This window comes from Galeopterus variegatus, unplaced genomic scaffold (assembly GCF_000696425.1).
Source record: "Galeopterus variegatus unplaced genomic scaffold, G_variegatus-3.0.2 Scaffold925, whole genome shotgun sequence".
Classification (NCBI taxonomy): domain Eukaryota; kingdom Metazoa; phylum Chordata; class Mammalia; order Dermoptera; family Cynocephalidae; genus Galeopterus; species Galeopterus variegatus.
This window is the reverse complement of record NW_007727036.1, coordinates 212,729-228,721: the sequence shown is the minus strand read 5'-3', so window position 1 is coordinate 228,721 and position 15,993 is coordinate 212,729. Positions and strand designations below refer to the sequence as shown.

Below are 15,993 nucleotides of genomic sequence, written 5' to 3'. Positions count from 1 at the left end.
AATCCTTTTTTTTCCTACCAGATAGTTTCTTTCAGAAGCTTTGTGGGGGTACTATTAGGTGGTGGTTTCTTCATTTTCTGTTCCATGCTGTCCCAAAAGACACCATTAACATGATGAAAAATACAGCAGTCCTTCAGTAAAGGCTGAGTGTTCAATTTTCGGAGTTTCATCTGGGTGGCAGGTGAAGTTTCCTCTACGTATCTACCTGCCTTGCCTCATGAACACTTTTTCCCTCACCCTAATGAGGATCAATTTCCTAAATCCTGTCCTATATAGCTCAGGCAGTGGTTCTTATTTAATAAACTAACCTGTGCTAGATTCTAAAGCATTGATCCTTGGATGGGTTCAGTTTAGGTTCATGAGTTCATTGCCTAAAAACTGTTTGACAGTGGTCTTTTCATCTATTCCCAAGGAGCCATTTTACCTGCCAGTCATTATCCCAGCATTTGTAATTTCCTTGTCTTCACTGCAGAGGAAGAAAGTAGTTAAGGTACTGTTTTTTTTTTTTTTTTCCTTTTTGTCTTTTTTTGTGTCCGGCAATGGATCGCAACCCTCAGTGTCGCGCCCGTACTGGACCGGGACCGGCAATGGGATCGCAACCCTCGGTGTTGCGCCCGCACCTCGCTCAGCCAGTGAGCGGGAACCGGTCTGTATGTGGGATCCGAACCCTCGGCGGGAGCGCCGCCGCACTCCCAAGCGGCGCACTGTAGCAGTGCGCCACTGGGCTGGCCCAGGGTACTGTTTTAATATGAGAAAAGCAGAAGGAAGTCATTGATGAAGCATTTGGGTATTTACTGAGATTTAAAAAAAATTTATGGTGATTACGTATAGCTCCATTTCTTGTATTTATATTTTAGGCATATACTAATTCATTTGGATGAACACTGAAAAAGTAACACTCTGTTGAGTCAAAGTCTAGTTCAGAAACAGAAACTTTAGCTCATATGCCATCTCAGACTAATGGTACCACCTGGAACCCCATGCTCAAGTGGAGTCTGAACTACAATTTGGCTCAATAGGAGTGAGAACTTTAATTTGACTGCTGTTGGCAAATATATGCCAATTGCCTCCAACTGTACACCAATCAGTAATTATAGCACCAGGCCTCTGGCAGCCACATTCCTATGGAAGTGTGTGAAATGTGTTGTAAGTACCTTGTGAATCATGAATCTCTTGAATTCAGCACAAACTAAAGCACACATCTCCAAAATAAAATTAAATCCCAAGTTGGGGTGAGTTGAGAAACTTAATTCTCCAACTAATTGAAGTATTCAGGTTTGAGCTCACAGCTTTATCTTGCTCCAACCAGATGGCTTTAAGAAAACACAAACACAAACACACCAAGAAAGACTTTTGAACAAGTGGTTGGGGCTGTACTGGAAGTCACAATGAATGAAAACACAGAATCCAATATAAAACTGAAATGAACACGAGATTCACTGGTAATGAAGACTTTGGCTATAATTAAAGAAAGGGGATGGATACGTCAAATTTGTCAAGGGGAAGGAAACTTTCTAACTGCAGGGACATACTGAAGACTAAGCTCCATGCTATTGTAAAGAAACACTGAAAGCAGAAGTGGAGGAGATAAGGAGACTTGCTTCGAAGTATCAATAATTAAAACTGGGGCCGAGCCCGTGGCGCACTCGGATCCTATATAGGGATGACCGGTGCGCTCACAGCGCTCACTGGCCGAGCGCGGTGTGGCCGGTCTCAAAAAGGACAAAAACAAAAAAAAAACCCAACTGAATTTACGGAGTGATTCCAGAGGTGGGGTTTCATAACACTTTAGCGCTTACCCAAAAGCAAATTCAGACCTATAATGGGTGCAGCACACCTTGGGACTTATCAAAGCAACAGGATGGTTTGAATATGGCCCATAACCTTGGGTCAGCAAGGGCCTTCTTTACTGGTTATACACATCCAGGAAATTACCATTTCCCAAAACTATGATTTCCTCGAGGATCCTGGTGAGTTTAGGCCAAACAGTGTTGGGACTCTGAAGGTAAGCCCCCTTTGGCCCTTTTTCTGGACAGCCCAGGCTCAAGCAAATCTTTGTGGCCTCATAGACACTATATTTGGGATGAAACCTGGACTTACCAAGCAATATACAGCAGCCCGCTTCACTGTGATATGTAACCTGGGCATCATGTCTTGACATGAAGATGTAATTATAAGTTAGGGTTGAATAAATGTTTTATTAAAATGATTAATATGTAAATATTAAATGATTGAATATATGTATTTTAGCAGTATCTGAAAAAATAATTACACTTATATTAGTGAAACGAGGCTCAAAATGCTTAGAAAAATGTTTTATTTTCATTGGTTGACAACTAATTGTTCACTTGAATAGTAACTTTCACATTGTGCCCTAAAGTAAGACAGATACTGTGCTGGCAAGGAGAAAATAGACTAATTCCATTTTTTATCAGTTAAGCACTCTTGCAACAAAAATAAAAAGGCAAACAAGGCTAGTTTTAAATTTAAGAAACAGAGATTTTGTTAGTGCTTGTTATACCAACACACTTTTTCAAATTCAGAACTACCCCAAGAGGTAGGTATTATCTCCTTTTCAAAGATGGGGAAACTAGACTTTTGAGGTTATCTAAAATGACCAAACTACACAGTAAGAGGCACAGCTAGCATTAGAATCCAGTTCTTACTTGAAAGCCTATGGTTTAAAACTTTTTAGAAATTTCTTCCACTAGAAATATAATACCTGCTTATTATAGAAAATTTGGAAAAGAAGCAGAATGGAAAAAAAACGAACTCATGATCCTGACTCCCAGTGGTAGGGAGAGGAACACTTTGGTCCATTCTTTCCAGTCCTTTTGCTGTGTGTATTTTTTAAAGTGTGAACACACAGAATATCAAATGGATATATCAATATTCTAAAAGTTAACATCTTCTGATTTTAAAAGGAGAACATACACATTATAGAAAATTTGGAAAATTCTGAAATGTGTAAAGGAAATTATAATCACCTAGAATCCCATTAGCCAAAAGCAACCATAACTAATATTTTTGTATATTCCCCTAGTCTTTTTCTATCAATTTTCTTTTTACATAGTTAGGCTTATGATGTACAAGATTTAAAAGTAGTGAATGAAGGTTTACGTGGATGATGACAAAGAACTTGGTGACAAACAGTACTTGCCATTCGAATTATTCGATAGGTTTTAAAGAGGCAGAAAATAATCACTCACGTTCCCTGTCCACTCATAGGACCATCAAAATATCTGTAAGTCCACGGGCCGGCCCGGTGGCGCACTGGATAGTGCGCCGCTTGGGAAGCGCGGTGGCGCTCCCGTCCAAGGGTTCGGATCCCACATACAGACCGGTTCCCGCTCACTGGCTGAGCGAGGCGTGGGAGCAACGCCGAGGGTTGCGATCCCGTTGCTGGTCCCCGGTCTGGTATGGGGGCAACACTGAGGGTTGCGATCCGTTGCCGGACACGGAAAAAAGACAAAAAGACAAAAAAAAAAAAAAAAAAAAAATCTGTAAGTCTTAAAGCCTGTGCTAAATTTCTAAGGTGAACCCTGATATGGATTACCACGTTTGTTTGTTTTGGCATCCAAGTGGGTCTAATACTCCACACATAAAACTTGCAATATCACATTAAAGCTCTTCTAGGAGAGGAAAGATAACAGCTGTAGTCTGATTAAAAGTTTATAGCATCTCAATGAAAAATATATAATGCGCTTTAAGCATTTTGCATACTTAAATTTACATAAGAGGTTTAGCAGGAGAATAAGGCATGATTGATGATAGCTCTAAATGGCGTAACAGACTTAATCTTATATTATTAAAGTTCCAAAGAATTTATTATCGAAACTAAGAACAAGACTTCAGTTGTGCATAAAGTAATCAACCTCTACAACCACTGTTCAGGGACAGTGGTGCTGTAAGTTGACACACGTGACTGACGGCAGTGAGAAGAGCGGGAGAGCTCCAGCTGGAATGTCGCACGTTCATGCAGCTTCCTCTTGATTTAAACGCTCATGACGCACTGAATGAACTGAAAGAGCAAAGTCAGTGTTATACTACAGACCTCAAAACACTTAGGACAGAGAGCCTATTTTTAGACAGCTTACATTTTGGTTTTCTAATTTGAATTATGGATTGAAAAAAACCTAAGTTTCTAAGACATGAATAAATGATAGACGGAAAGGTTCATTTTCTTTATGAAAGCGGTCTAATATAAAACCCAATGGGTTTCTCATATCAAAACTTCTTACAAGAAGCAGATATTACTCCAATGGATAAAGAATTATTTAAATTCTAAATAATATCAGACACTAGAATGGTCACGGTCAATGGTATACTTACCCACTAACAGAAGTAACTGGAGTTTATACTGTTGTATCAGGTGGGGACTTCCAAACTGCACGCTATTATCCCACTAATCTAACAGAGCACCTATAAACAGTTTATCCCCTTAAAATCTGCTCTATTAAAATAAATCCTAGCATGCAAATATATGTATGCACAGAAACAGAAGAGCTGACCCTTCACTGGCAATGCAGAAACTTGAGTTTAGAGGCACTGGTATTTGCTGTGAAATGTTGGCTTCCCCACTAAACACACAGCACTAGACCCTGCTCTTTACATCAGTTTTCTTTTTTACTCTCCCAGCACCAGTAAGGCACTGTGTATTGCTAAACCATGCAGCTTTTCCACAAGGCCAAGCTGATTTATCCCTGTTTTAGAGAAAAGGAAACTAAGCATCAGGACATTTAAAAATCTCTTAAGTGGCTTCGTCTGAGGCCAAAGCCCATGCTCTTTCCATTCCCCAGGCTGCCATGGTCATATCAACTGAGAAGTTGATACAAACTAAAGAGAATGTACCTTTAAGCAGAAGAAATACGCATATTTCCACACAAACGCATACACAAAGCCTTTTAAAAGTGTACTCATAACTGCAGCAGCTGCTAAACCAAAATATGTGCATCTTTCTATTGTGTAATGGAGACACATTCTTGAATACTCAGTGATTACAGTGGTTTCAATTTCAAACATGATTTTTAAAAATCAACAGCAAAGCAAAAAATAGAGAAATAACATCTCCTAGCTTTGTTATGTACATCCAACTAATGTCATTAAAAAATGGTACGTGGTTATGTTCACACCAGTTATGAAGCCTTATCCCACCTCATTTAGTGTGGCTGTTTAGTAAATAGCTTGTTTAAATTGTGATTTAAGTTGGTGCCTGCCTTATGTCCTCAATAAAGAACAAAGGTGTGCAAAGTACAGTTCTGAGCTATGAACGCTATAACTCAATGACTGAGTTGATCTGTTCATGGAACGCAGAAGCAGACACGATACCATGCAATATCTGCATAGTGTTGTTCAAGGACATTTCTAATTGAAATCTTACAAGAGCCCAGTGAAGAAAGTATTATCACTACATCCTCTTTATTCAAACAGTCTCAGAGCAATTAAGAAACCTGCTTACATGACATAGCTAATAAATACAACAAGCTGGGCCTTGATCCCACATCTTTTCATACAAATCAAACAGTGGTCTAACTATGGATAAGTCTAATAACACATTAAATTAATAAAGTCTGGATGGTGACTCCTGATTATTAAACTCTGGCATCTGCAAGATGTTCTTAACAGCTAACTTCAGTACGAATGCCCGTCTGGTGTTCATCTTACCCATCTACATGGCTCTTAATTTACTGAGACTTACATCATCATATGGGAAATTCACAACACCTTGCTGAGCAGTATCCCGTCTTCGAAAACTGTCTGTAAAACAACAGTAAAATTCGTTGTTTTTCTTTGAATGGTTTTTCTAAAATCACATAGTTAATTATTTTTGGCATTGGGTTTAAACTGCAGTAACATTTTTTTTTCCTTGGAGGCTGGCTGGGACGGGTATGCAAATGCTTGACCTTGGTGTTATAACACTGTGCTCTAACCAGCTAAGCTAATCAGATAGCAGTAACATTTAAATTGTAGAACTAGTCTACATAAACAAAATACCAAAGCAAAGAAGCCAACTATATGAATATTAAAAGATTTAATATGCAACAAAGTAATAAAATAGGCAGAAGTTGGTCAGTTGTCTTTTTCAACATGGAACTGGGAGAAAATATCTTATCCCAAAGTCAGTAAAAGCTGCACAACTTATGAGGCCGTTACTTAGTTGTGACGAAAGCACAGAATTTCAAAATTTGTAACAACACAGGTATTACTTAATTAGGAAACAGATGGATAGAGTCCCTAATACAAAAAATAGGCTGTGATCAAATATTCCAAACATTTCAGCTCTGCTCTATTGAAATGGATTTACTTTAATTTCACTCTTCAAATATTTCACATTCTAGGGTGAAATCACTCATAATCTGATCAAAATTGCACAAATTAGCTGGTTATGTTTTGGGACATTTTAGTAAAATTTAGTTAAGATTATTTTAATGGCCGATTACTTACTAATCTAAAAATAATTCTGAAAAAACCAAAATCATCCTGCTAGATATGCTCCACAGCAATGTTAAAAACCTACTAAACGCAAGGGGAAAAAGCTGAATGGGGAGAATAAAGGCTAAGAAGCACTGAGAAATGAAATGTCATAAAAACTGTCTTCTTGGCTCATGGTGATGACATGACCTCACGGAACACACCTGTGAGAGCCCTCAGTTTGACGCAGCAGGCGATATAGTCATCGAAGGTGATCTTTCCATTAGTGCTGTATCGTTTTGCAATTGAATTCACGGCCTGGGGACTCAACCTAAATCCTGAAAAGGAAAAAAATCAACAGAAAAAGTTAGAGGATGGCAAGAAAGACTATTAAGCCGATTTTTTAAGACTGCAAACACATTTTAATTATGAACACATATAATTTGTAAGGAAACAGATTAACTGCCTTCAAGTGGCACTTACTTTTAGAAATTAAAAAAACCAAACTTACATCTCTCAGTGAATGGAGACTTCTAGTTAGCCATACCCACCCATGGTTGTCAGGGCCTTCTGCAGTTCTTGAGGATCCACTGTTCCACTCCTATCGCTGTCAAAACTGGTGAAGTGCTGCCTCCAGCCATTTAGTACAGCCCAGAGTTCTTTAAATTCATTGAAACCCATCGTGCCAGACATATCTCTCTGTACTACAATTAAGGATCAGAGCTTCTTTATTTTGTAAAATTTTCTAATAATTAAATGAAAGATCAAGAATAAAGGGAATTTAATGTTTTTTCTGTTAAAATTGGTTTAAAAAGTTATTGTACATTCTTCTTGGTATGATATAATAAAAAAGATAGATTAATGATGAAAAAAAGATATCATAAAAAGGGCCTATGAGAAAAACTTCTGAGTACCTATTTTTACAGTGGGGAAAAGATAACCTATGTGATCTGATTACAGGGAAATAACATCACCATTCTGAGCCACATGTAAAAAGCAGTCTTGTTACTGGAACTGGGCTGCATGTTCTGGGTGCCCCAGGCTATGCCATTTACTCTTCCATTCTAGGATCCTCTTTGGTCCTAACATTCCCTTGCTAAGCCCTCTGAGACCCAAGGATTGCACTTTTGGAAAATGAGAGGGGATGGAAAGCATCATAAGGGTCAGCACTAGCTAAACTGAGTCCAGGAACTGTGATATAAAAAATCTCATCACTTGAAGGTCAGGTGTGAAGCATGCAGAGCAATCCATGTTAAAGAAAAAATGCATTCCTGACACTGGTCTATACTAGTCCTACTTTGACGCTTCCTCAAATTCTTGAACCACGATCGTTCTACTTACTAAACTTCCTTCCTTTTTCACACCAAATTACATCCTAAAAGCTAATTACTTCAGTTAGCTTTTTAGTGGTCATTTGTCACTTAGTGTTTACTGGATATTAATTCTGAGATGAATTCTTTGAAAGGAATTTTTTTGCCAAGAAAAAACACTCTAGACAACCATCAAGGTAAAGGATACATCCAGCATTGAAACCATAAGCCGACAAGTCTCCAGGTTAAAAGCTGTTAATTTAAGAAAAGTACATACACATTAATACAATTTCAGAAATTCACATTACATTGATTACATTCATATTAATTAGGAATGTGATTATTTACATACTTTTATTTTTATATGCTACTCAGTTTACGTGGGACTAAGTTATATGGAACTTCAGAGTAGATTTTTTTCCACATAAAGATTCCTTCTAGAAGCCAAATCTGATTTTAACAACTTTAACAGCAATATTTTTAAAAAGTATTGCATTATACTGTTAATACTTTCTAGCCTTTAAAAAACTGTAATATAATGAGTTCAATTCACCACAATAAACCATAATGTATCATATTCACCATGGTGGTTGGGAAGACAGGGTTCCTTGATTCCTACTCATAAATGACTATAAATAGCTGGTATTGCTAGTTTTGTGTCTATCATTTGTTTTTCTGTCTTTTCTCTTTAATGCCAGGCATTCAGCAGTCACCTCCTACCTCAAACAGTCTATGAGCTCTTTTCATATACAACAAGCTCATATATAATATAAACCATAAAAATATGCTTGTTAGAATTGTGTGTTAAGTAAAAAAAAAAAAAAAACCAATGACCAATTCAGTGGTGGCTATTGTTCAGAAGCCTTTTTTAGTTTCCCTATAATTTGGGAGTGTTTGAGGGCATTTTCCTACCTCACTTATCCAACCAGACAAGAACACACCCAATGGGTGTGGCATACTGGTGACCCATCTAAGCATTAGGAAATTAAAAATAAAGAAACTCCTTGCACTTTATGATGTGTTAATGGGAATCAATGACTCTGAGGAAATTCTGCATAGGTACAAAGAAACTGTAAGGCTAGAAGGCAGAAGTGAAACGGATCATCTGGGAAAAGCCAGTATCAATTCTGCAAGTTTAAGATGCATGCAGAACAAACATTTTTTATAGCTCTTTCTAGCTTCATCTTTTTCCTCTAACCAAACAGAAGTTAAAACACAACTGAGCTAACTTTTATTACGGTAACGTCTCTAAACAGTACAAACCATGGGTTTTCCACATTTAAGATTCCTGTGTTTGGCATATCCTTTACTGGAAATAAAAGAATGGGGACTATTTCTATGTTGGTCCTTCAATATCCATATGATCTACAGATATAATTTACTGAGATGAGAGGAGGAAACACTTTGCTACACTTTTGAGAAAGGGCTGGTCCATTCTTCATTCTGACCTTTAACTTGTGTGGAGGTCTGAAGTCCCTCTAATCTGGACCCGGGTTCTCAACCCAGGTGCTTATCAGAATCACCCAGAAGCTTTAAAAGACCTCCATGCTACTCACAGTGTGATTCCTGGATCAACCATATTAGTGTGACCTGGAGCTTGTTAAAACTGTAGAATCTCAGCCCTTCACCTACACTGATAAAATCAGAATCTGAATTTTAACAAGATCCCCAGGTGATATACTTGCATATTCACATTAAAGGAAGTCGTTCTACCTGGGCCAGAATCACATGGAAACTTGTTAGAGATGAAATTTGCAGGTCTCACCCCAGACCTCCTGAATGAGAAACTCTAGGGTGGAGTCCAGCAATCTGGTTTTTGCTAGCTTTCCCAGGTGATGCTGATGCTGCTAAAGTTTAAGAACCACCGCTCTAGATGTTCTGACAACTAAAGGACAGAGCCGATAGTGTTGGCTTCCATCAAGGTTTTTGAGGGGCCATGAGGCAGACAGCTTCTCTGTCTCTCAGTCTTATGAAGGGTACCACCATCCACTCAGCAGTCATCGAAGCCAGAAACCTGGGAGCATCCTCAGTTCCCTCTCTCCAGATCATCAATCACCTTCCGAACAGCTTTAGGATCCACTTCCAGCCCCACTGTCGCTTCCCTGACTCCTATTTTACTCCCATACCTCCCAATTTAGTGTTTACCATACAGCCAGGGGTGGTACACGCTCTCCTATATAAAACCCAGTATAGGTGTTCTACTGTTCTCAGGATAAAGCCCAAACACTTTAAGTGGCATATAAGGTCACACACACATTTTCCCAGTTCAGCTGTCTCTTACTCTTCATTCATGGGGAATTTCGCAGTGCCTTTGACTGAACCAGGCTCTCTCTGGGTCTTTGGCACATGTTCTATCTGCCTAGAACACCACTTCCCCATCCCACTCACTTCTTGGTTGGCCTCATTTCTGCTCGACTTTCATTTCTCCTCAGTTCAGATATCAATTCTGCAAGGAAAATTTTCCTGACCACTGTCTGGGGTATGGGTCTGTCTGATGTGATCCCATAGCTTCTACATTACTTATCCCAGTACTTTTTACTATGTCCAGCACCTAGCACATGGCAGGTGTCCATGAAAAATGTGCTGGTTGGATGAATGAACGTACAGATGAGACTGAATTCTCATCCTTATGCAGGAAGCTGTACAACCTGCATTTATATGTATACCCCTCTCAGTCAAAGGAGAAATATTTTTTGAATAAAATCTTGATTTTTACTGATACTTAAAAGTAACGTATAAGCTTAAATGGAAATAGCAATAAGGGCATAGGGCTATGATTTTTCCACTTTAGAAAATTCTTCATATTCATTAACTCAACAGTCACCCGTTAAGTACTTACTATTTGCGGGGCTCAGGGTACCAGAAACTCTGGAGATACAAATGTGAAATCGGACACTGCCCTAGCTGACAGTCTAAGGAAAAGATAAGTCAGATACACATACAACTCTAATCAAGGGAGGGAGTTGGTAAATCATTAGGGAGGCATCAAAAAGTACCAGGAGATATCGAGGAGTGAGAGGCTCCTTCCTAGTAAGAGAATCAGGAAAGACTTATAGAAGAGGTAGCACTTAAGCCAAGCCTTTAATGATGGGAAAGACGGGGGATATTTCGTGACAACTAAGGACCAACATGAGCAAAGGGAGAAACAAGAAAGTCCAGGGCAGGCCAAGACTACATAAATAGCTTAATCTGACCTGCAAAGAGCATAAAGGGAGTAGGAGGAAATGTGGTTGCTTAGATGTGGCTGCATTACAGAGGATGGTAAATTCCTACTAAGCCTTCGTTTTATGGGCCCCAAGGAGCTAGTAAAGATTTTTTGAGGAGGAGAGGGAGAGGTTAGAGCCTATGTCAGGAAGATCAGAAAACTGGTCATCTTTTGTGAGAAGGATCTGAAAGGGCAGGGAACAAACAGAAAATTTACCATTCCAGACTGTTCTAATGAACTAGAACACTGATGTCCAATAAGGTTGGGTGAGGAAACTCTTGCTAAATTTTGTTAATTGTATCTTCCCCCCAGAATATAGCTTTTATTGATGCTAATTCTATTTTAAATAATTTCAAAGGAATCTTTGTTGTAATTTTACCTTTGCTCTTTCTCCTCTCTTCTGTTCATTCTACTAGAATTCCTCAAACAGTTTTTCTTCTAGTGTAGAAGCATACAGTATAAAGGATCTAGCAGGAAAGCCCTACCCCCGGTTGTTTCTCTCAAACTTATCACAGAAAAACAACTGAATTCAAGGAGAAAAGAGAAGCTGAATCACTGTCTTACAGACTACAGCACCTTCACTCATCAACTCCACCCCTAGGTAGGACCACTTCCTTTTAAACTGGTTGAGAAGGGCCCATAGGTACTGGGCGGGAGTATCCCACCCTCTTTGGATCTGTGCTTTTTGGTTGGAAGCTGCGTTAAAAAGACCAATGGCTGTATAATTTCTGTATCACAAACCTCTTGACGCCTCACAAGCAGGATGGTTTTGCGGTTCATCACAGCCACCAGAGGGGAGCAAGCAAATCAATTCAATTACACGTTCCTCATGACTCGGGAAATGTCTTCTCTACAATGCATCGATCTGAAGCCATCGCTAAATGTGGCTTTCTTGAATGAAATTTTTAAAAGGACTGCTCTTGAAGGATATGCACCCACTTTGTTAGTCAGATTTTAAAACCTGCCACACCTCTTCAACAGAAAGGATGTAGAGTAACAGCCTGTGTTGTGACACCACCTCGCTTTAGTAAACCCTATTAGACCTTCCTTGTTCACTAGCTCAAAAGCTTGATGTTAACAATTAACAATTTAAATGTATTGTCTACAACAGTAAAAAAAAAATCCCCTAATCTAGAAAGTGCTTCTTTTGTTTAGGATCAGATTAAATGACAGAAATTCAAAAGGTCTTTTTTTGTATTAATTCCCCCAACTAGAAAATAGTAACAGGATACTGAAGTCACATAAAACAAAGGGTGATAAAAACAGAAATGCAATAGTTCAGAGAGCAATCTAGTAAATATACCATGTCAAACAGTCAAAAAATGCCACTATTAATCCTCTGGTGTGAATTCTAATTTCAGCATTTTAATTTACAGCTTACTATGAAATGGGGGATTCAATATGATGTTCTGTCTCAATCAACAATGGGCAAAGAAGTTGGCAGGTAATGCACTTGAGCTAAGATACTATTGTCTACCATGGAAATCTGTCATAGTCAACATCAAATTTGAAGAGAAAGCACATGGTGTGTGTGTGGGGGGGGATGATGAGAAGCCCTCAGTCGGGATGCAGCATCTTTGTAGTATTTTGTATCTGCAGCTCGGAGCACAGAGCTCAAAAGGCAGGATGGTGGGGTAAGCAGCAAATTATAGGGCAGGAGTTCCAGTCTGCCAGGAACTGAGGATGAGGGAGAGGAGAACGACTAGTGTTAAGGAATTCAGGAAGTGGGAAAGAAAGAGCAAAGACAGAAAGCATTAATATTGCTAGTAGCATGTCCAGGGCTCACAGACCAGGACTGCAGAGTAGGCTACGCAGGGACCAGGGGTGCAGGACTGGCCAAAGCCCTAACTGCGACCACCCTCGGGACAGAGCAAATAGCCAGCAGTAAATATTAGCTCCTATCATTAATGACACCTAATCTGGCAGATTTTATTTCAGCACCTTAACTTGTCCACTGTGAAGGAGGCCACGTTACCTGTCTTACTGGTTCCAACAGTTCCAGATACATGGAACCCAAATCCAAGAAATCCACTAATCTGGCAGATAGAGTGGAATGATTTATTAAAAACTGTTTTCAAATGAACTTTTTGAAATAATAACCTAATCTTGCTTTTGAAATTCTAAACTTTGTGGGATCAGAACAGCTGTTTTCTAGAAGGCTATGACCACAAGGAACAGCTAAAATATGAAACACAACAATACTTTTAAAGAAACTTTGGGACTGTCAACTTACGTTTGTATCCTCCAGCAATGCCCGACTGTGTCAGACATCTCTGCAATTCATCAGCATCTATTTGCCCATCCTTTTGGAAAAAACAGGAAAAGGAATCACAATAGTGATTTGTACTTTTACAAATTTTGTATTCAATGCAGCAGTTAACAACAATGAAAACGAGTATCATTATGCATGAGACTTTTTAAAAGAAATGCCTTCCAAAATGGGCATTCTTTTCCTTATCCTACTTCTAAAAATAATTTAATGACGAAAGAGTCTGAACTGGCAACTACTCTTCTCTCAGTCTGAGCTAGGAAACTGCCAAAGCTAAGCATTTTAAAATAAAATTATTTATGGAGTTCCTTAAAAATTGTATTCCTCTCTAATTTTTTTTTTTTTGATGGGGAGGGGGAGAGCAGGGTACACAGCAGACATAAGTAAGTAAAAGGCTTGGTTCAAAAGAAAGAGGCCTCCTTGATCACTTTTTCTTGTGATTTGGTGAATGGTTTCTTCAGAGCACAATTATATCTGGAAGATACAGGTTAGGTTCCCAGTGCCCACCATTGGCTGAACTAGGTCAGAACTAGATATATGTTATTTTTAGGAATTTTTCAAATAAAATACCTAAATCCTCAAGTCGATGGGTATTATGTTATAAATGAGGAGCGGGATCAATACTTTGAAAGAGGATGGATATGCTGAATACAAGCCAGGGCTGCTGAAAGCTAAGCAGGTGGGGTCACTTACACACTGGAGGCACTGGACATCTAAGAATGCTAGTCTTGCGGTTTGCTGTGTCTTGTGGTTTCAAAGATACAGATCATTAAGATTAAGCAGATACTTAAGAGAAAGGTCTTCCAGTTTTAGATTCAATTTTCCATTCAGTTTCTCAAGCTGTATTTCTTAGAGTGTTACTTTAAAAGGCAGTCTTAGGTTTTTAATTTCATAATATCCTACAATGTTTTCACATTAAGATTTTGCTATCTTCTAGTTTTTGATCAAAACAAGACTAAGTTGAATTCATAACAACAAACACCCTCTCTGGATATGTCTGGGTTATCTGACAGTGTATTTACCACACACAGTGGCCTTGTGAGCTAGGGAAGTGTCCTCCCTCAAGGTAAGCCAGCATCTGTCATACAACTGGAATGTAGAGAAGTGAAAGGTCTTGGGAGGCTGACCTTAATTCTTTCTCTGGGTCAACAGGCCACAACACCTAATAAGGACGCAGAAGAGCTGACCTAGTAACAGCATCTGCATCAAAGAGAAACTAACCTATTCACAAGATTAACTTCTTGATACTAAGAAGAGTAGTAACTTTTTTTATTTAGAAGCTGGTGGGTTTTTACCCCACATACCTGTTTCCCAAGGGGATAAATGATTAACATCAAATTCAACCCAAAGAAAGTGTCCATTAGAATATGACTACAGAATTATTAATACACATCTTTAAGTTGTACAAATAGGGGTTTATGTTCACCAGATCTTGAATTTCTTCTCTTGAAACCACCATGGACGACGACAATTCACAATTCTAAATACATCTTTCAACCTTACACATCTCTAAAGTATATGTATAATTCCGTATACTGTTCAATCTCACCCTAATTCAATCACAAACTTACTTTTTAACTGAACTAACATAAATATGAGTAACACTTTGTCTTAATTTGTTCTGAATACTCAGAAATAAAGAACTAAAACATGAAATGAAGAACTCTTCCTTCTCTTTTTTCTTTTGCAGAAGCAATGGGTCTCATTTCCAAAGGAACATTCATTTTTTGGCGCCACTGTAGTAGAAGCTAACACAACTGCAGAATCTGACAAATTCTTTAATACTAAAGGGAAAAGCTAACCTGTCCAGCCACAGCAGCAAAGTAACCATACAGCGGATCCTGAGTCTGTCCGGGAAAGGCAGGCCCTCCGGGAGCTCCTCCATACTGAGAAACAAGAAACACATAACACATCATTCCGCGGCATCAGTTTTATTCTTTCACCACTGAAGGCTTTTGTGCGCAGCCAGGCCACTGGCCCGCCCTCCCTCCACACGGGTTACCTTCCCACCAACGGGCACACTCTAGCTGTAACCTCCCACTCCTTTCTTCCATTCTCACTCCATTACAATAAAAAAACTGGCAACCTGGAACAAAATGAGTTGTCATGACAGTGAAGTAACTTGAAAATTCCTATTATCCTGCAGGTTACTGAGGTGAATGCAACCCAGGCAAGCAACTCGAGAGCAAGATGTTTTCCTTCTGTTTTACGGTTTGTAAGGTATTTTTAAAGGGCTCTGAGTAGTACGGAAGGCTGGACTTGGTAAAGTCCTGGGACAGGTGTGTGCTAGGGAGGAGCACGGTGTCTCGCGGGGCTGCGGCGAGGGAACCTTCCATCTCGGAAACAGTTCCCATGACGACGCGCATCCCAGACGCAGGGCGAGGTGGCCTCTCCGGGACTTTTAGTCTAGCGAATTATACCTGCCTCCTACCCCCTTTCTTTTAAAGGGAGGAGGGTGGATCGCAGGGTCATTCTAGAATAAAATGGCTGTTGCTGCTTTGGGGGGGAACTGAGAGGGAGGGGGAAGAGGCCAACACCCAGTTCGCACAATTTCACGCCGCGGATCCGACAGCCGTAGGTGGGCTTCTTGGGTCCCCATGTACCCGCGCCTGGACCCGCGGAGCCATCGGGGAGGAGACGGGACGGAGGGAAGCAGGGAGACAGAGAAGGAGGCCGGACCGTCGGCCTAGGGCGAGGCCGCGGGCGCACAGGGGGAAGCCGGGGGCGGGAGGTGCCGCGGGCCGCAGACCTCCCAGGATGGCCTCTCGACGTCCCCGGAGCCGCCGGGCCGCGACCCC

The 15,993-nt window shown here is 39.8% G+C and overlaps 1 protein-coding gene across 1 annotated transcript; it reads right to left on the bottom strand.

The window, feature by feature from the left end:
- Positions 1-2,300: 2,300 nt before the first annotated feature.
- On the bottom strand, positions 2,301-15,134 carry SRI (sorcin). The gene is made up of 8 exons (XM_008573469.1): positions 14,998-15,134; positions 13,160-13,229; positions 7,930-7,973; positions 6,963-7,110; positions 6,636-6,749; positions 5,699-5,757; positions 3,502-4,021; positions 2,301-3,242 (listed from the first exon to the last, which is right to left on the bottom strand). Exons 1-7 carry the CDS (start codon positions 15,109-15,111, stop codon positions 3,995-3,997), a joined length of 576 nt encoding a protein of 191 aa, XP_008571691.1. The 5' UTR covers positions 15,112-15,134; the 3' UTR covers positions 2,301-3,242; positions 3,502-3,994.
- Positions 15,135-15,993: the final 859 nt, after the last annotated feature.

What these genes read in the sequence shown, in the direction of transcription:
- SRI (XM_008573469.1), bottom strand. Translation starts at nt 15,111, where the DNA reads ATGATGTGTTATGTGTTTCTTGTTTCTCAGTATGGAGGAGCTCCCGGA. An exon ending in CATTGCTGGAGGATACAAAC is followed by an intron (nt 7,974 to 13,159) that starts GTAAGTTGACAG and finishes TTAAATTAACAG; the next exon opens with CTTTTAACCTGGAGACTTGT. An exon ending in TGAATTTCCCATATGATGAT is followed by an intron (nt 4,022 to 5,698) that starts GTAAGTCTCAGT and finishes TTGCTCTTTCAG; the next exon opens with TTCATTCAGTGCGTCATGAG.